Source organism: Tauraco erythrolophus, chromosome Z (genome assembly GCF_009769465.1).
Source record: "Tauraco erythrolophus isolate bTauEry1 chromosome Z, bTauEry1.pri, whole genome shotgun sequence".
NCBI classification, from domain to species: Eukaryota; Metazoa; Chordata; class Aves; order Musophagiformes; family Musophagidae; genus Tauraco; species Tauraco erythrolophus.
Window position 1 is genome coordinate 31,839,485 of NC_141496.1, and position 21,163 is coordinate 31,860,647.

The 21,163-nt window shown below is 38.2% G+C and overlaps 1 protein-coding gene across 1 annotated transcript in view; it reads right to left on the reverse strand.

Annotated features, from left to right (window-relative positions):
• Positions 1 to 4,578: 4,578 nt before the first annotated feature.
• The window catches only part of LOC104378218 (zinc-regulated GTPase metalloprotein activator 1A), a 29,468-nt gene continuing 12,883 nt past the window's right edge, over positions 4,579 to 21,163 (reverse strand). Inside the window, exons 7-15 of the mRNA XM_086630087.1 lie at positions 20,634 to 20,680; positions 19,799 to 19,885; positions 18,939 to 18,983; positions 14,974 to 15,030; positions 10,879 to 10,930; positions 7,498 to 7,566; positions 7,333 to 7,398; positions 5,391 to 5,520; positions 4,579 to 4,693 (exon numbers count right to left, since the gene is read on the reverse strand). Coding sequence (XP_086486213.1) covers positions 4,620 to 4,693; positions 5,391 to 5,520; positions 7,333 to 7,398; positions 7,498 to 7,566; positions 10,879 to 10,930; positions 14,974 to 15,030; positions 18,939 to 18,983; positions 19,799 to 19,885; positions 20,634 to 20,680 — 627 coding nt within the window. The 3' untranslated portion in view covers positions 4,579 to 4,619. The remainder of the gene's footprint in view (positions 4,694 to 5,390; positions 5,521 to 7,332; positions 7,399 to 7,497; positions 7,567 to 10,878; positions 10,931 to 14,973; positions 15,031 to 18,938; positions 18,984 to 19,798; positions 19,886 to 20,633; positions 20,681 to 21,163) is intronic.

Genomic DNA, 21,163 nt, shown 5'->3' on the forward strand with positions numbered 1-21,163 from the left:
CACTGGGACACTCCATTAGGCTCAAAGATTGGAATCAATACCATAAAACTACACTTAGACCAATATTCATAAATACAAGTGGCAAGTCTTTTATCTTCTCTTAACAAGCAATACACATCCTAGACTGTTTGATCTGCTACAGCTCAGTTCTTTTCTCAAAATTTCCATGGAAGGCCGTGGATGCAGGACTGAGACCCAGCTGCGCTGGAGCCCTGACTCCTTGAGCGGGCTGCCTCTGGGAAGCTGCTGGCCCTACCCGGACTTGGGCTTAACTCATTGCTCTGTTTGCCCGTGTGTCTGTGGCTGGGAGAACAGAAGGACCACATGCAGGGCATTGGGATGGGAATGTAACCTGTCATCCTGCAGCACAGCAGTGCCGCTGCCAGTAACAGGCCGTAAGTTCTGTGCTGAGGGTGCAGGGCTGAGGTTTGTCACACCTGCTCCAGCTGATCTTTTCCTGACCTGCCCGCAGCTTTGTGTTACTTGGTTTACCTGTGACAGCAGTTTCTCTAAATGACCATCTGTCTATTGCTAATTTGTTTTACTTCTTTATCCTTGCATGTTACAACCATAGCTTTTCATAGCTAGCAGCAACAAGCTGCCGTTCCATGCAGAGTGAGATATTTATGGCTGTAACGTAACGATGCGGCATGGAGAAACACATGCCTGATACGGTATCAGTGGCCTTGAGAAGTGGAGAAAAGGATGTGGTGTAGAGGAGTACAGGCACAGGGTGATGAGAGATGGGGCACAGGCCGAGTGCTGAAGACCCCATAACGATTCACCCATGGTCAGTTAAAACAATGCAGACCCAGATGTGGATAAAACTGGGTTTAAGGGTTAAAATAAAGAGAACAAATGAATGGTATCTAATATTTGTAAATGGATATAGCAAATCAGGATGCGATGCGGAGGTGCACAACAGTGAAAGAAGAGCAAAGCGTGGTAGCAAACATACAAAAATTACTCGCAAGTGGATCTGAGAGGGAGGAAGAAGAAACGACAGACATTGCTGGGCCAGCAGTCCTCGTAGCAGGGAAGTGCCCCAGGGGGTGCACAAAAATGCCCCCGCTCCGGGCTCTGCAGAGCGGCTGGGCTGACGAAGGCCGTGGAGGAGCAGGGAAGTTCATGGGGACAGCGAGCAGCTGCGACCCCAGCCCGACCCATCCTGTCCCATCCAGCCACATTTTGCCCACTGGGAGGCGGATGAGATGGGACATGGACGACAACCTCCCCGCCAGCACCCTGCTCCAGTATGCTGGGAGGGAGAGAAGGCAGGTCGTTACACTTAAAGCTTAGAAAGTAAGAATCTAGTGAAAATCTAGCAAATCCAGAACTGCTTAAATTTTCAAGGGCATAATAAAACAGAAACATCAGACCTCAACCATCTCTCTGGGTAATTCCTTAGGATTAAACACAATAGGTGATACAAATGAATGGCACAATGGTTAGTGCAAGGAGAGAGATCATTTCTGATTTTTATTTTCAAGTTTAACAGAGCCTGTAAAAACGTGCAGAAAGTAGAATACAGTGGAGTAAATACTGTTTTGGAAAAGCAGCTTCTGTAGACGTTTGATGTTCGTGAGGGCACAGAAGTGATCAAATCACTGTCATCTGCCTCTAGGAAAGAAAGTCCTGCTCTGCCTCTGCTAGGGAAGAAAATGTGTGATTTTTGTCAACGCGATCGCTGCTCAGCACATACCAAGTGCTCAGCATGTCTTGGGGGAGAGGGGGGAGCCAAGTACCATTACCTGGGGTGTTATTTTAGCTCAAAAGCAGGCCCAGGTGTGGAAGGCTGCCCCACAGCCATGACAGCCATCACTTCCCCATGAGAAGGTGCTGCTCGCTCCACACTGTGCCCCTCTTGGGACCTGTACAGGGAGCAACACTAATGCTTTTCCTTGCCAGACCCCTCCTTGCCTTCCCGCCGCCGCCCCCAAGCATCCCTCAGCTGCCCCACTGTCTGCCCCATCACCATGCTGGGACAGGGCTGAGCTGTGCCTGTCTGCTCCCTCCAGCCTCCTGCACAACCTCACTTTAAATCAGTTTCAGGTCCTTGGAGAAGGGCATCCTTGGTACAACCACAGTAACATAAATATCAAAAGCATCCAGCAATCAATTTGCTAAGGGCAGCTTTTACTGGAGTTATGTCGTTTGCCTTTCCTCCTCTTTTCATTTTGGCATGACACAAGAACAAGACTTAGTGCCCCAGGCTGGCTGTGTAAGAACAGACCAGAAAATGTCAGTTAAATAAATATCCCATGAAAGAAAACAGCAATCGTCTTGAAGAAGAGGATAAAGAGCCAGCCCTCAGCTGTGTTACCAGTGTCATTCTCTCTGACCAGAATAGAGGAGGACAAGGCAGAGCAGGCATCCTGGCAGCCAGCAAGGATGGAGAGGTGCATATTCCCACCCTGCCCAGGAGCTGTTTGCTCTCCGTCCCAGGGGCTCCCTCGAAGTATGCAGGCAGTTTACAGGAGACAAGGAGAGACAAAGCTGTGCACACTTACTAAAGCTTCTCTGACACCACCACTGCGAGCAGTGCGGGGAAAGTCCTACAGACAAAGAATGAATAATAGTAAGATGAGGCATGCAGAGGATTTCCAGCCGCAGAGATGCGCCACTAACAGCAACAAAAAAAAAACAACCAGTCATTGTGGTAATTTTGGAGTATGTCATTGGAGAGAAAATATGAAAAATAAGCATGTAAAATATGACAGTACATGTGTAAGACATCCATGGCTTGCTCCCTTATGACTCATGGTTACAGCTCTTCTTATTAAATCTCTGACCACTTTTTTCAAATGGCAAATGAATGATCAGTTGGGCACCTCAGAGACTGATGTTTCTAAACACAACAGAGTTCACTTATATGAGGCATTTATAAGAGAAAAGGTATTTGATCACTTCCTCTATGAAAAGTAGAAGTATAAGCAGCAACAAATACAGATGTATTATCCACAATTTTGCATTTATATGATGTTTATAACTCAATTCATAACACGGCAATCATTTGACTAATTTTCATGCAGGAATAAGTGTCATTTATACAATGCAAATATGTATTAGCTTTCAAAATGAAGAGATACAATTGCTAAGGGAAACTGTCACAATGTCACTCAACAATATACCCATCTCACTCAAATACCACCAATGTTCTGCTAAACAGAAAGCAACATGGTAAGCAGATTGTTCTTTCTTTTTACCTTTAGTATACAGAATAGTTAATTTCTAGAAACTGCTTCAAGCTATCTAAAGCTACTTATGATGCGAGGAATGAAGTAATGTCTGCTAATGTATCCACTGGGAGACCGAAGAGCTCTGTCTTACTGGACACATGACTTCATGTATTAATCAAACCCGACACCAGCTCCTGGCAGTGAAAGATTAACAATGTCTCCTTCCTCAGCCCTTTGGAAACAAACTCCAAAGTCATTTATTTTAGTAGAACCAAAAGAAATTTTTTAAGACTGCTGATAAGGGAATGGCCTCCTTTCTTTCCCTTTTTTTTTTTTTCTTCCCCCAGTTTGATCCACCTTTTATCCTAAAGCAAAGGTCAGGTACGTGACAAGTAACACACCACTAGTACTGAAAACAAATTTCTACTTTTCCAGACAAATCAACAAGCATCCATTTAACACTGTACTTAAGAGCATTCTTCAGAATATCTGCTGCATGTCCAAGAATTATCTTCTGAAACATTTTTAGTTCTACCTTCTTGCATCCACTCACTCCACATTCACCCAGCTGTAGTCAACATAGCTAGGCAGTAAACGATGACTACTGAAGAAGGCACAGGGCAAGGACACCAACTCTAAATTGCAAAAGTAATGAGGACGGAGATAAAAGCCTCAAACTAAGTTTTCAAGACACCACCCAAATGCAGTGTCAGTGAATCCCATAACAAATCATTCGGGGCAGCCTAGACAACACAGTGAAAATGTGCTGCCTCCGGACCCCAAATCCTAAACTGGCAGGGTCACTGCCTAGATCTATGAGGTCAGCTACAGCTTTCAACACTTTGGCTATGTGACTGAACACTGCATTCACAGTGTCCTGAGCCTCTGCTATCTATGTATTTTTAGTTTCATTAATACAAAAGGTTTAGCAGTACCTGGGACATATGTGTACATTCAAAAATCACAAAACAAGTGGAAAGAGATGAAAAAGAGTTTAATAGTAAACACTAAATACTTCTCACTCTGATGACATCACTGGCAATCATCAGTTACTTCATTTCCAGTAGTGAAAGAGAGTTAGCTGGAGAAAGCACTTGGCTTCAAACATGTTTACCATATTCCTGCTGTAATTAATGCCTCATGTGCATCATAAACAACAGCCTTTTTCGCCTATCTGCATTTCTCCACAGGTAAATAATGTTACTAACATAATTTAGGCCAAATCTAAAATGATAGAACTCTTTGTGTTTGACATTAGACCATAAGAGCTATCTTTAAACTGCAGGGGTGCTGGGATTCTTAGGAGGATTTCAGGGTTTAGCTGTTGTGTAAACTGCAAGAGGAAAAAGAAACTACTATACTGCATGTCATTCAGTCTTTTCTGTCATAAAAAGCTTGCAGGATTGAGCACAGACATGTCATCTTTTTTGTAGTTTGATGTCAACTGTTTCCTTGTTTCTCTCTCACAGTGGCTATGAATACTTCTTTGATGGTCTCCTTATCCAAGTTCCTCCCTGTGAAGAGAAAGAAATTATCTAACTGTATTTTACAGTGTACTAAGAAAAATGCATGCAAGGAGCAATCTGCAAGTCTCCTCAGCAAAGCAAATGTTTATTATACCAATGAGTGAAAACAGAGCAGTATTAAAATTAAGCTGCAGGTAACAACATAACTTTAGATTTTACAGGCAACAACAGACTTCAAGCTGCACAAGTAAGGGAAAGGACGAAAAATCTGGGGGTTTTGGTCATAAAAACACTTTGCAAAGCAGGAACTAACAAGTAGGAAACAGAAATGTACAACCTCAGCATCACAAGCTTTTCAGAAACAAAACAGATTTTATACACTTTAATGGCTATAATCACCTTCCTTACAGTTACTGATTAAACATTCAAACCACTCCCGTCACCATATTTACAATTATGGATTTTAAAAATAACACTAAATATGCCAACATAATTTACGAACATGTAGTATTTTTGTTTTGTATTATGCCACTAAAAGGGATAGCACAGATTCCTCTCAGCTGGAATATAAAACCGCAGGATGTCTTGATGGATAAATATTTCACTGAAGGTTATGCTGAACACTCTCACTACTATTACTCTGGCCAGCTTAGGCTGGTTGCTCTTCTCTGGACAAGTCACAGGACTTCCTGCTGAAAGAACAGCTTCTTAAAGTCAAACGAGGAGATACGTAATTTCCTCTTACCTATAAGGACCAGTCTATTTGTTCTCTTTTCGTCTTCTTTCCAGGCTACTGCAGTCTCCTCTAGATCATAGAGCTCATGGACACCTTGGACTATCACCTGATGAGATTTGCCTTGAACAGATACCAGTCCCTTATCAGAAAAATAACTGTTAGGATATATAAACAAACCTTTAAAAATTAAATACCTAAGAAGGGAAAAAATCTTTGAAACCAGGCCAAGCAGGTAAAAATATTTCCGGCAACTATGCACCAGTTAGTGAAAATAACCATGTAGTATGATCACTTCTACTCCTAACATCCATTCTCACACCTCCTTATTTTGTTAAAGACTAATAATTACACTTTGCCATGCTCTGCCTTCTGTTCCTCATTTGGTCAGTATCTAGCACACTCCAGCAAAAATAAAATGTCATCAGCTACCATGTCACTTTGAATACATGTAGTGTATGATGTATGTGTCTCCGAAAGACTTATTGCCAGTAACGATGATGTAAAATGAGCAAAAACATTTCATTTCAGATTGTTCTGATTAACCTCTCATGCTCAGCATATTCACTATTCTCAAACAGAATCTTTCAATATTGGAGAACGAATAAGCATTTGTGAAGTAAGATGACTAGCAGCAGAATTTGAAGGGATTACTGTCAGTGTGAGCCCATTAACCCGCACACCAGAAGTTGTATTAGAAGAATCTTCATCCCTTTATGTAAATGTAAAACATTTTTGTGGAACACACTCTGTAAAACATGTCTTATGCTTCCCTAAAGAAAAAAAAAAAGTAAAAAATATTTCATGAAAAAAGGTCTGCATTTGACATATTAGTTGGAATTCTATGACTATCACTGCCAAAACGATTATGACTACAGGTAAGACATAAATATAAGAGCTACAAACTTTAGAACCCATCCTATAATTACCTAGGGTTCATTTGCTATGTGGTATTTGTCTGTGACTGAGGGCCAGCACACAGCCTATCACAGGCCTCAGATCTCCTAAAGAATTACGCTGATTCCAATGCTCAATACAACAAAATGTACATGTGCACAGTACATTTCAGACACTTTCCAGACAGCGTAAGATGCATCACTGGCTACCTTCTTCTGTTTTAAGGAAGAGGAAGACACAGATATTCTCCTTTTGTTGCTGAAAGAGCAAGAATACAGCCTTTCTTCCAATTAAATTAAAATAATTATGTCACTATCCATGACACACATGCATTCTCAGAAAACAAACCAGAGCATATTTTCTTGTATTTCTTACAGTCTACCAAATGACAGGCTTGATTCTCATTTTTTAATGATTTAATTGCCTGCTTGGTGTAAGGAAAATGAAAATACATCCTAAACTGGCACCTGCGCTCCTCTCAAAACAATGCAACTGAAAAACATATGAAGTGCCCATGAAGATAACGATTTATGGGCTGCATCTTTAAAACTATGGTCTGACAATATCATGAAAAGTTCCAAGTGTAAACCACAACGAGTACTGCGCTGCTATGTTATGCCAAATTCAACTTCTGCATATTATGCCAACGGTTATAATTATGGATAGCAATCTATAGTATCCAATCCCTAAATAAGGAGATGTTTATGTGATGGAAACTTTCAAAGCGATAGAGGTGACAAATGAAAAAGTGATTTAACTATGTCCTTATCACTAACTTTGCCACTGATGCCTGGGATTGTACATCTTCCCTCTCGATTCAAAACAAGTAGGATCAATGTTTGCTTCTCTGTCAGCTATGTCCTTTTGAGTTGTTCCACCAGTCAGCACATGACAGACTGTCTCTACAAGGAACAATGACAAATTGCTACTCTCCATTTTGTCTGCTCTGCTACAATGATCCAGTAGCTTCTCTGATAGGTCTGTAAGTGACAGCACACTGCAATTTTTTACGTATAAAAGAGGACAAGCACAAAGAAGTTAGTAATTTTTGACTAACCTTTAGTCTTATGACATCCATGATCTGCCCAGTCTTATCTTTCACATTCTTCTCCCACAGAAGATTCTATGAAAAGGAAAAATGTTTTCATGAATAGAATAGCATGGGATAATTTTCTATAAAAAGCCACAATGATTTCTCAGTTGTCAGTGATGTATTACTTACCTGAATAAAGAGATTTAAGTTTTCTTCTTTTATATTTCCTGGAACTTCAAATGTTACTGTAATTATACCCTGTAAATGGAAAGACCCACTTATTACTACCCAACTGAATAAATGTTTCATTACATTAATTTCAAGAACTGTTCTTTATAACTTGGCCTCATAAAAAAAAACTAACTCATGTCAAATTTAAAAAAAAAAATTCTTCATTTCTATTGTACTCTAATCTGCTCTATTATGCTATACTTTTTGTTTCTGTTTGGGTGTGCACTTAAGGGGCATACACAATACTTTGATTAGTTTAATGCCATCAGCTTCTACCATGTAATTCTTTCTTAGAGAGCAAACATCATCTACAGCAAAGTCTAACAGTTGTAATTCCTACAGGCTAATAAGCTCAATCTTTCAAGTAGGTTTCAGAATGCTATTTTCTCGGCAGTCTGATCTTTGTCACAATTTCTGATCTTTGTCACAACTCTATCAGATAAAAATTAACATATTTTTCACCTATCTGTACTTTTCTGTTATGAAAAGCTTTTACAAATAAAACTATGCAGGAACAGATTTGAAAAATAAATATGTCAGAAGTGATGTTTTATTCCAAAGCAAACAACAGCTTACTGCTCAGAACCAATTATTATCAAAACGGAAGATGAAAATAAATGTGTAACTGAAAGTAACAATTTATTAAAAAATAAAGGAAATAATGTGTCTTAAACTTACTTTTGTCATTATAACCTCTCAATTGCATAAAAGAACATACAAAGAATTACTTTTTGTACAACCTAGAATTCTATTCTATTACTACTTTCAGATGAGTCATCTAACTTAACAAAAAAAAAAAAAAAAACACGCAACAACCAGCACATCTAAATGCTTATTTAATAACCAAGTAAACTTGACAGAACAACCAAGAGCGAACACTTTGAGCAGCTTCAAACCAAAACAGACAAAAGTTCACTATGCTCCATGCATAAAGCAGTATTGCTTCTGTTGACCTCCCACAGGAAGATAATACGTTTTACCATCCAACAAGGACTTGCAGCCTCCTGCAAGAGAAGTGTTCTGCTCTCATTTATGCCTCATCTGTCTCAACGACAATCTTAGAACTCAGTGTTGAACTAAGCAGGGATAGTAACAACAGATTCTCACTGTTTCCTACTGGTTGAACAGCTCCACACTACAAAAACAACACTAATTTCCTTAATAATATGAGCATGTAACTCTCATATCACTCAGGAAGGCTTCTACTGAACTTTTTTCTACTTTAGAGATGTATTCTGACTTTTCTTACTATAACTGAACATATTTAAAATTAAATCAATTTTTAATTAAACAAAAAGCTATGAAGATTCTGATCACAATTACAGCTAAGCATGAAACTGATTTTTGTATTTAATCTTTAGTTCCAAATGAGATTATAATTGCCTTTTGATGTTTTCAAACAGAAATATACAGCCACTGTATGCACCATATTTTAACCTGAAAGTTACATTTAATCATAGCAACTTTCTAGAAGGAAAGAACACTTTTCTAACCCTCTGCATAAAAATACAGGCTCTTCTTTTTTGTAGCCCCTGAGGGGACTGTTTCTCATGGGTGAACTGCACCCAACTGGGGATACCTTGAGGGGACTGTGACCCACAACTCATTCACAGAGCAGCATACATGTATATGGACGGGGGCCTGTGTGTGACCCATGGAGCAGGGACACTAAAGAACAGAGCAGTAACAAAACCACTAAGAAGCAAAAAGGAGCAGAAAGCTACTACACAAAACTCCAGGCCCTGGTAAAAAGTCTCTGCCTTCCAGTTCTGGAACGCTGCAATAAGGTCTCCCTAGAGCCTTCTATTCTTCAGGCTCAACAACTCCAACTCTCTCAGCCTGTCTTCACAGGAGAGGTGCTCCAGCCCTCTAATCATTTTTGTGGCCCTCCTCTGGACCTGCTCTTAACAGGTCCATGTCTTTCTTGTGCTGTGGGTCCCAGAACTAGATGCAGTACTCCAAGTAGGGAGTCACCAGAGTGGAGTGCATTATTGCAATGACTTGACCCACCAAGCAGGGGCACTCCACAGGTACTGAAGGCCCTGCATGAACCACAGGGAAGGAACCCTAGGGAACAGAGCAGTGATAAGGAACGGAAAAATCATTACACAAACCCCCAACTTCCTACACCACTGAAAAAAACAGGGAAAGTTGGGGGAGGGAGGGAGAAAGGAGAGGTGTTCATGTAAGTGTCTGTGCAGCTGTTTTGCATTTCTGGTTTTCAGTACTCAACTCAGTAATTACAAGTTTTTGTTACCTGGTAATAAATTCAGTAATTCCCTAACTTAAGACTTTTCTTCTTTTGAGAAGGGTCTAAGTGGAAAAAAATACCATGATCATAACATTTGGAAAAAAAACAAAACACAAAACAAAAAAATCACAATCCAACAAACAAACAAACAACAACAAAAAAAGGAAAATTAAAAGGGAGCCTTTCTAGTAAAACCTGTACATTACAGACAAAACAGATGCTTAAAAGTACCAATAAGCATAGAGCAGTTTATATTCTGTAGGGATGATGGCCCAGACCCTTTTTCCTTAAATTCACCTTTGAAATTAGATATGCTATTCACAAAAAAATACTGTATTGGCTCAAATAAATGCCACAAAGGCAGAAATCTTATTTGCAGTTGCTTTATGCTAGCATCACTGCATTGCACACAGGGAGATAAATGATTCTGCCCTGATATAAACACACATTGGGTTGAGTATCAGGGGGTGGTGGGTAGGAATACATTTTATTGTTTAATTTGACATACTAAAAACAACATCAACAGAATTGTTGGGTTTTTTTAGCATACATATGCTTACAGCATTAATATCTAGTTTATAGGGCAGAATCTACCTCACTGATACAAATTAAATTGTTACTATTTCTTATGAAGACAATGGGAAGCACTCATAGAATGGAAATACACATGTGCAGCTTTAAAGAATGCAAAGCCATGACTAACATCTCCCTCATACCTACATACCAGACAACATTTGGACTCAAAAGCTACAGTATAAAAACAGGCTACAAATTTAGGACTTGATTCTGCAATTATTAAAAAGAGTAGTGCTATTTGTCTGTTTCAGAAACACTCTGAAACATGATGTGACCGTCAGGAGCAGTGGAAGCTTATAAGCTATTTTTGAAGGATTCTAAATTGATATACTAAGTCTATCTACAATAAAGTACATTCCTGTATGTATCCAATGTAACCTTCCAAAGATCTTAAAACACATTACTCTCAAACTGAAACCTTCTGAAAAGGTAACATGACTAGCATGCAACGCTTGCAATTACCTTGAGCAATCTTGTTACAAAAAGACTGAAGCAGTAGTTTTAGTAATTACCTTATCTAGATGTGCACATGTTGACTTTATATGCTCAAGCTTTTTCTGCAAACTGAAAATTAAATAAAGTTAAATGTCACATTTGAGTAGGATGGACAAAACGTCATTATTTCAAAATTTAAATAAACTCTTCAGTATTGCAGAGCAAAACTAAAACATCAAAAGATAGACTGTATGCTCAGAATAAGCTTCAACTGTTATTTTTCAGTTTTAAATTCAAAATAGATATGTTTAATTATATTGGTTTTATCTAGTTAATGATTTGTTTTAGAACGCTAGGTTTTTAAACTATAAACAACTATAATAATGATTTGCAGTATCTTTGAGATTTCAAGTATTTATGCTTCAAGAAGTACAACACTTGATATTCCTTTATAAAGGAACAAAAGGTAAACTACATCATTACACTAAAGCAACAAGGGAAAAAATCACTAGATTTAGAATCACTAGATTTAGAATCACTAAATGTCTATTTATTAGACATTGATTTTTTGAAAATGTTTTAGAAGGATGATTTGAAAGCAAGAAGCACAGAAAATGTACAAAACTGCTTCTTGTGAGAATGAAATCTGTAACACTAAGCGAAATACTGTATCATGAATCACAGAACACCAGGTTGGATGGGACCTCAAGGATCATCTGGTCCAACCTTTCTTGGCAGAAGCATGGTCTGGACAAGATGGCCCAGCATGTCCCGCCAAATCTTAAAAGTGTCCCATGTTGAGGAATCCATCACTTCCATGGGGAGATTATTCCAACGGCTGATAGTTCTCATTGTGAAAAAATTTCTTTTTGTGTCAAATCAGAATATGCCCAGGAGTAACTTCTACCCACTACCCCTTATCTTTTCCATGTGACTCCTTGTAAAAAGGGAGTTTTCATCTTCTTTGTAGCCAACTCTTTCAGCACTGGAACATGGTCTTAAGTCTCCCCTAAGTCTTCTTTTCTCAAGGCTGAACGAACCCAGTTCTCTCAGCCTTTCCTCATGCAGCAAAATTCCCAGTCCTTTGATCATCTTCGTGTCCCTTCTATGGACCTTCTCCAGCTTGTCTACTTCTTTTTTGCATAGCGGGGATCAAAACTGAACATAGTATTCCTGGTGTGGAGTGGGATGATGACTTCTTTATCTCTGCTGGTGATGCCCTTGTTGATGCAACCCAGCAGCCTGTTGGCTTTCTTTGCTTGTACTGAACTTCTGGATTACGTGCAAGACTTTACACTTGTCTTTGTTGAACTTCATTAAGGTTCTTGTTAGCCCACTCTTCCAGCCTACCCAGGTCTTCCTGCAGGGTGTCTCTCCCTTCTGAAGTGTCTACTTCCCCACTCAGTTCGGTATCATCAGCAGACTTCATCAGGGCACATTTGATCCCATCATCCAGATCACAGATCACTTTTGAAGATGTTAAACAGTGTTGGGCCCAGTATTGATCCCTGGGGACCCCCCATTCGTGACAGGTTGCCAGTTTGAAAAGGAGCTATTTACCATCACTCTCTGGGTGCAGCTTGTCAGCCAGTTCCCCACCCACAACACAGACCATTTGTCTAGACCATAACACATCAGTTTCTCTCAGAGGAGGCTGTGGGAAACCAATCAAAAACCCTGGACAAATCCAGGTAGACAACGTCCTCCACTCGCCTCACATCAACTGAGCAGATTACTCTGTTGTAAAAGATGATCAGGTTTGTCAAGCATGATTTGCCCTTGGTGAATCCGTGCTGGCTTTTCCCAATCATGTGCTTCGTTTGACTTGTGATAGCCCCCAGGAGGATTTGATCCACACTTTCCCAAAGACTGAAGTAAGACTGATGGGCCTATAATTTTCTGGATCCTTCTTTAAGTCCTTCTTGTAGATGGGAGTGACATTAGCCTTCGAGTCTTCTGGGATGTGCCCCGATCAGTACTTCTCAAAGGTTATGGAGAGTGGCCTTGCAATGACATCAGCCAGCTCTCTTAACATCCTCAATGGTTATTCTCAGGGCCCATCAATTTGTAGGGGTCAGGCTCCTGTAATAGCTCACATACCAGCTCTTCCTCCACTGATGGTAGGTCTGTGTTTGCATCAACCTGCATTTTTGTCCCCAAGGCTGGAACCCAACAATGCCGGTAAAGACAGAGGTGAAGAAGTCTGAAGAAGCTCTGTCTTTTGAGTGTTGATGGTGACTAATTCATATCTCCTGTTTAACAGCGGGCCAATATTTTCCCCACTGTTTCTGTTTGTTTACGTACTTGAAGAACCCTTTCTTGTAGTTTTTGACATCTCTGGCCAATTTCAATTTGAGCTGAGCTTCTGCTTTCCAAACTGCATCTCTGCAGACCCTGGCAATGCCACTGTATTTCTCAACAGCTATTCGTCCACTTTTCCATCTCTGGTACACTTCTCTCTTGGTTTTGGACAGACTCAGAAGCTCGTAGTTAAGCCCAGGGCTCTCTTGCTCTGCTTACTTGCCTTATCTTTAAAGAAGATGAACTGGTTTTGTGCTTCCAGAATAGTATTCTCAAAAAACTCCCAGCACTCGCTAGCTCCTTTGCCCTTGATGGAAGCTTCCCACAGAATCCCTCCCAATTGAGTTCTGAGCAAAATTTCACTGTACAGAGCTCAAATAAAATCAAAAGAAACAGAAGTTCATTTATAGCAGTCTATAACCTTCTTAGTGCTTTCAGAATTTGCCTTTAAATGCTGCAATTTTAGAGTGTTTCCTCTGTTTTAACACCAAACATTGAGAACATCCAAAGGAACTATGAGTGAGAGAAGACTAGACCAAGTGTTACCCAACAGTATCACAAGGAAAGAAAGACGGGGTTTTTTTGTCAGCTCTTTAAGGACTTTCTCAGATTTGCAGAGCACAGCACTTCTCAGTAAACCTTGCAGAATGCCACCTATTATTATAGCTAATCAGATCTAACTGTGATTTGCCATTGTCAAGAACAATCCTTTTCCGGTTCACATCTTCTTAGTGGTTTCTCTCTGTTGTGTGGCTCCAAGATGAGTCAGTTTAGCTAGCTGATCCATCATAAGAACTCAGGACATGGGTTTATAATCTGGTTTATGACTTAATAGTTATCTATGGGCCACAAAGGATATATCGGCCTTCCTCCTCACTTATCTTTCTTTTAGACGCCTGTTCTGATACCTCTCTGATGCTGCCATTGGTACAGAACTGACTGGTACACTCAAGGAGCTCAAAAGAAACAAACACTACTTTCCACAGATCAGACAAATCCAGTGCCAGCAAAAACAAAGGGCAGCTGAGAGTTAGAAAAAATAGGCTATCCTCTGGATAGTACTGCACCAGTTCACTGAGAAATCTTGTAAGCGCATCTCATCTACTAGAGGTTACTAGCTTGCATCTTCTGCAATTTCTCCCTCTGTGAATAAGGAAGTGGGTACGTTCCTTTACCTGATGTAAACAGTGTGTGTCCAGGAGGAAAAATGAAGCTGACACTACCCCCAGTTGTACATTCCCTCCCTTACGACAGCTCCAGTACTCCTTGTTCTCTTCGCTGAAGAATTTCAGCACACAAAGTGAAGAGAAAGCCCTTCTCCTCTCGTCTCTAATATTACTCTTCCACCCATCTAGCATGTCAAATTCACATTTGGCATTAAAAACCAAACAAGATCAAAAATGGAACACAGCAACCAGAATTTGCAGTGCCTTTTTGCTGTGGAATCTCAGTCTCTCCTTGTCTCCTATGAAAAGTAAGAAGGCCTCCAATTCATCATGACGTGAAGTGAGAAAAATTTTGAAATCCTTTAAGTTTTAAGAGAACCAGAAAAGAGTGTACAAATCTGCTCTACTACTACTATTAAAGCAAAACTCATGCTTTGGGAAAAAAAGCCAACCAACTGTGCACACTTTGGCTCATTTCACTTTACAAAGTCAAAAAGCTTTTGTTGCATGCATTTTGAGTGGACAAAATTCTCAGTCTCACATTACCACTTATAAAGTGAGAATTTTAAACGAGTGACTAAACTAGAAGTTGTAACAGAAACTCAGAGGCAAATTTGAGCTAGGATTTGAGTATGCCTTATTTCACACATGCATTCACACAACAAATATTATTTCTAATAGAACACAGTGAAATTATCACCATACCTTATTCCAGATAAACTGTCAAAAGCATGCAGGTCCAAGACATAGGAGAGATCAACCCTGAACAGGTGGAAGAAAGAAAGCTTTGTATTTTTGCCATATTTACATATTATATATACTTAAACAATTATTTTTAAAATGATTCTCTGAAGCTTATGTTTCTTTTCCTTCTATCATTCTAATGTAATCAATCCTTAGCCTTATTTTTGGATGTTGGTGTTGCTATTGTCTCCTATGAGGAAACACACTTTTTATTTCCACAGTAATAGGTAAGCACAGAAATGTAATTTTTAAAAATACAGTAAAATACAAAGTATTTCCAAGAAAGATGATAAATCCCTCATACTGGATGACTGAATAATAACTGCTTTTCCCTAAATGGGGAAAAGAACCCTGAAGTTCTTCCCAGGAATTACTATGCACCCTTAATATTTACTAGTATAGCATATAGACACACAAACCCCTGGAATATATGTAACTTCTACTGACACACTGTTAACAAATAAAACTGAAATACACTATGAGGCAAGTGCTACTATGAAGAATTTCATCTCTAACATTTGAAACTTAGACAAACGAAAAACGTAATATGGAACAGACAGCACTGATCGTATTTACTTGTAAGAACAGCTACCTGTAAACCTGCATAAGCAGCTTTTTTTATAAAAGCAATATAGACTGTAGGTTTCATTGCTAATAGCAACTGACAGCTTTCTAAACGCTGTTAACAATGTGGCTAAATACAAAGAATATATGAGAAGTTAAAAGCAAATAAAAAAAAAAAACAACAACAAAAAAGATCTCTGGAGCGTAGCCAGTATTATTAAACTTTTACTTCCAACAGTAGCTTTACAAAGCAGTTTCTAAGATGAAAGGTTTATAACATAAAACACATACATAACACCTCTCTAAAGTTCATGACCAACTCAATGCCAGCTATTTCTTCTCAGCAGTGTTCCGAAAAATCACACAGAAACACTCAAGAAAGTGCTATATTGGTGCCTCTTACAAGTGGGCTTTTGAAGGACAAAATCCCTTAGTTAAAGAACACACATTCTCAAATAACACATTAATAAATTAATTTGGGGCTTATTTCACTTTTGGAATGTTTAAACATAGGAGAGACAGTACGTGTCACTCGCCAAAGAATATTTAATAGTAGCACAGTAATTGTCATTGAGGACTGCATCTGAGGTCTTCTTAATTTGATACTCAAAATTTAATGTTGGCTGGCATCAGCTACTAGAGAATGGTACAGATGTGGATACCAAATTTCCCATATAGGATCTCTTCCTAATGGACATGGATGGCTACTGACTTAAGACTCAAAGCATGAAGTTTGTTACCCTCTTCAAAACTGTTACCCATGCTGGGTACCATCATCATCTTTACAGAAACCTTTTTTGTTTTTTTTTTTCACCATGTTACAATAATCTTGGCCTCAAACCCGCACTGATTTCCTAGGGCTGTCAGACCCATACGTATGCAATTTATGAGTGATTTAACTTTATCAAATAAGAGTTTGCTTCTTTTCCCCCTCCAAAGCATTTCACTGACCACTTCTGTACTCTGCTTTGCAACTAAAGAACAAGCAACTCCTGATCTGCCCTCTCAAAACTACTGTTTGTTCTCAGGGGAATCATCAGGTTCCCACTTCTTCCATTTCAGCTGGAGCAATCTGTTGGAAATCTTTTTCATCTAAATGTTTTCTTAAGCCCTGATCATCCTTCATCTTCTTCCCCCTTCTGTGGCAAAGGTAAAATTTCCCACCCCTCATAATATAAGCTCCAGAACTTCAAAAATTAGTATCATGTTCCCAAAAGTTTACTAAACAGGAGGAAATGGAAATGCTACAATCGTATCTCTGCAACTCTGTCACTTTACAGTATTTGTTCTTCTTTTGTACTGCACTCAAAGTACATACATTAGATGAAGAAATATCGGACTGTATAGAGGTCAAGAAAACTGTAAATATAGAGGTCTCAAAAACAAAAGATAGTCAAATTTGAATATTATAAAATTAACTGTGAGTAAATATCCGAGATTTACTATCAGAATAAAGCCTTACTTAAATTTAACCTACAGTTACCAGAACATTATCTCCATCCACAGAGAAAAACACCTGTAGCATTATTCTAATATAACTCAACTTAATAGTACTAACTTACTAATACTGAATTTACAGAATCTGACAGATTAACAAAAGTCTAAAGATTTTCAATAGACTCTAGAATTATTATTTACACATTAAAACTCTTTAACATATCAAAAAAGCTGGTGAACATTAAAAGCTTGATTATCAGCATTGCTCGCAAGTTTATCCACACTTGCTATTTCGAATGAAAGTCTCTAAATGACAAGAAATCCATTGAAGCAAGTAACTTTTTATGTAAAAGAGATACATGCTGATTTAAGAGAAATTATCTTCTGAGGATCACTAGAAGAACAACAAATGAATCAACATGAAATGCCTCTCAGTAATAGAATTTATCATCGTCTCTATAGTATTGTTTATTCTTGTTCTAAGCATTCCTTAACAGAATTTGCGAGTTGGCAAGGAAGGAGTGTGAAGTTGTCAAATTTCACCTTCCTCCTTGCACAAAGTAACGAAACCAATATGAAAATAATCCTTATAAACTAACATGACAGTCACTGACAAGAATGTTTTTCATAGTGCAACTGTTCAACAGCTGGGCATAAAACTTCCAGTGATCGAACTGCAGACATAATTTCAAACAAGTTGAAGTCAATCGAAACGTTAACAAGATTAACGTTTTTGAAAACGTAAACTAAGCTGATCTTTAGATCAAAGTCAGAGAAGCACCTATCTTCAAAACTCTGGATTACCAAATAAAGTATGTATTCTACAGTCCCTTGTTGATCATATCTGATCAGCCAACAACAGCAAATGTTTTTCTCTACACTTTCCAACTACATTTGGAAATAACTTTAAAAAGCCAAGTATATTTCACTAAGATTGTATTTTCCATTCAAAAATTGCTTAAAGCAGGAACTGGTATTATAGGGACGTTTATCCCAATACAGTCAACTTATTGACGTAAAAGCACACAAATCAGTCCTAGAAGCCTGGTCTCCTAACAACCCTGAGAATATTATTTCCATTTATTAAAGAAGAAATCTGAGTAAGAATTTCAATGAAAAATAGCAAAAAACTAAGCAATTACTTCTCCTTCTTACAAACACCCTTGCACTGCTTTCAAGGTAATTTTGTAGTAACAACTTCTCTGCAGCAGCCATCATAAGTGAGAAAAATCTTTTAAACTGACACGATAGAAAAAAAATGTTATAGTGAACATTATCAATCATTAGCTCAGATACAGCTTGGCCTAACAAGTTGCTCTTTAGCTACAAGATCTAATTGACAAGTTACGGGAAACTTTGAATTTCTACCTATAACACTCCCTTAAAAATCTGCTACATTTTCAGAATATGCTGAAGTCAATTAAACTACATCCATATTACCATTTTTCAGGAATTTCCAACTGTTATTACTCAATAAATGGCAACATGACTAAAATGCAACTTTCATAACTAAAAGTCATATTCCTATTAAACTTAGAAGAAAATGTAGGTTTTGGAAAAATTAGTGCCTAAACTTTTGTAAAACCCACTTCTCATGTAAATAAGAAATATTTATGGTGATATTGCAAAGTCCAATAAAACCCACTAGTGATAAGCTCTGTAAACTAAGCTACATCTTAACAGTGATTTTTTTTTTTTTGCACTAGTTATATGCTAGACTGTAGGATGTGAACAGTAACAAAGAAAAATAAATTTTTACCTCTTTAAAAAAAATTCTTTATCTAAATGCTTACTACTTAAATAAATATTGAGCTTAATATTTCTAATTCAGTAATTTTTCTTTAACCAAACTGATCTAATAGCATACTTAAATCTGTCACGAAAGAAGCAGGATCTGGTACCTAGTAATAGTGGCCATTTAATACCTTGATCTTTGTGTCTCTAGAATTTTAACAAGTCCATTTATTGACCTAAAATAAAATAAAAAAATCAGAAGTTAGACAAAAACACAACCAATACGTTGCTTGAACAACTTAACCATGGAAAGCAGCATGAGAAATAGCACCACAACAATAACTCCAACTCTGTTACCAACTTGTTGAACAAAGTAACAGACACCCCAATGAGACTTCATTTTTATTACTTTCTCCTACCCTAAGTAAGGGCTGAGGAACTTCACAAGTTCTGACAACAAAATACTACCAGTAAGAATAGCGTTTTCCTGTACAAGACTCCTCATGATACACTCTGCTAGGTCTAAGCATTTTGACTTTTAGAATTCAAATGACTAATAGAGTTGTGAGGTATTTCAAAACTTCAGTGTTTTGTTTTGGTTATCATGGTACCAACAGATAAAGATTGGACACGCCTTTGATCACTAATTCGATTCAGACCATTGGTTCTTCTACACCCAAGACCACTATTTGGTACTTCCTCCATACATCTTTGTATTCGCTAGTGAACTCATATCTACTAGCAGATTTTTCTTCCCTGAAGTTAATTTAGAAAAATGGGGACAGTTGCCCAAAAATATAAGAACATGGACACTTAAGACAAAGGCCTGTTCTTAGCAGGTAACTTCAAATCTTACCTAGATATGCAAACTGCTAAGCTTGTGCAAGCACATAAAAGGAGCAGTCTCTTTTTCCCTGCCAAACTAATGATTTATGTCAACGTAATCATGAGATCTAATTTCTATATTAACAGCAAGCAGGAAGTAACTATGCTTAAACAAAAATAACCTTTGAGCCAGTACAGTGCTACAGTTATGCTGAAAGTTTCATACCTGACAGATGTTCTGACTTTATTCAGTTCTTCCCCTGAGACCAAATCTGTTTTATTGATGATTACAAGATCAGCTAGTGCAACCTGCCTATGCATTAAGGGGAGAAAAAAAAAAAAAAAAAAAGAGACAACATGAACAAATTCTTCTTCTGTAAGGAAGAAACACCATCTTTTCCATAGTACCAAAAAAACAGTATGAGCATTGTTAGTACAGAAAGGCAAGCGTTAATCAAGCTAGAACATCACGGAGTCTGACTAAAGTAGTACTGTCTTCTTGAGCTGCCCTTCTGTGCCATAAGAGGATTCTACCAAGCCACAAAGGCTTGCTAGTTTTTGGGGTTTTGGTTTGGTTGTTTTTTTGAAAAGAAGTCATCTAATCCACAGTGCTCTGTAGCTGACGAAGCCCCTGTTTCTCTTGCATGTACTCTTCACAAAGTCATACTTGAAGTCTCTTTGCTTCATGAAGGCTTCTGTTGTTGCAATTGCCCTTAATCATTGCGGCTTCATATCTAGCAAAACATATCCCTCTATATCCAGTTCTACTTTGAGCATCTGGTAGATTTTAGCATGCAATTCTTCCTTCCCCCCAACACAGGTGGTTTTCCTTCACTTACTTAAAACCTCACCTCTCTTAAAATATGTATTAGACAAGTCAGATCTCGGCAAAAAGACCAATGAGCATGAATCACTTTTCTACCTCATTACACCAATTACAATGGTTTAAAAGCAAAGGAGGATAGAAAAGCCTCATAAAACAAAAAGTGCCCATTTCTAATCAACTTCTATAAAGCGCAGTTTCTAAATGTGATATATAAAATTAATTTATGTATCCATACCGAGATGCTTCATTGACAAGGCCTTCTGGCTTTTCCTCTGTCAAGTGCTAGACAAAAATTAAAACAATTGGATTAAGGATATTCAAATGACCTTTAAATTCATTTGCAGTTAAAGGACTTCAATTTAGCTGAGGTATATTTTTCAGAAACGTATTGAGAAAGATGGCATCTAGAATTTTTCTGTAAAATGATGGTGACAAAGTACATTTATACATTCACAATCTCTGAAGCTTATAATTTCTTTTATTAAAACTCTTCTTTTTTAATGAGTTTTATGACTAAAATGCTAAAGAGTTGGAAAATTGTATTACAGTATTTATTTTTGATTGTTTTTCAGACTGACAATCAAGCAAAAAAGTCACCACGACATACAGTAACTATGGAAAAACATATCCGAAAAAATGAAAGCAGAGTAATCTTTCTAACGAGTTGATGTTGACTGTTAAAGATGTTAGGAGTTAAAGGGTTAGGACTGTTTAACAGCTAGGACTGTTAAAGAGTTAGGCTTGCAGTACAGGATTTCATATACA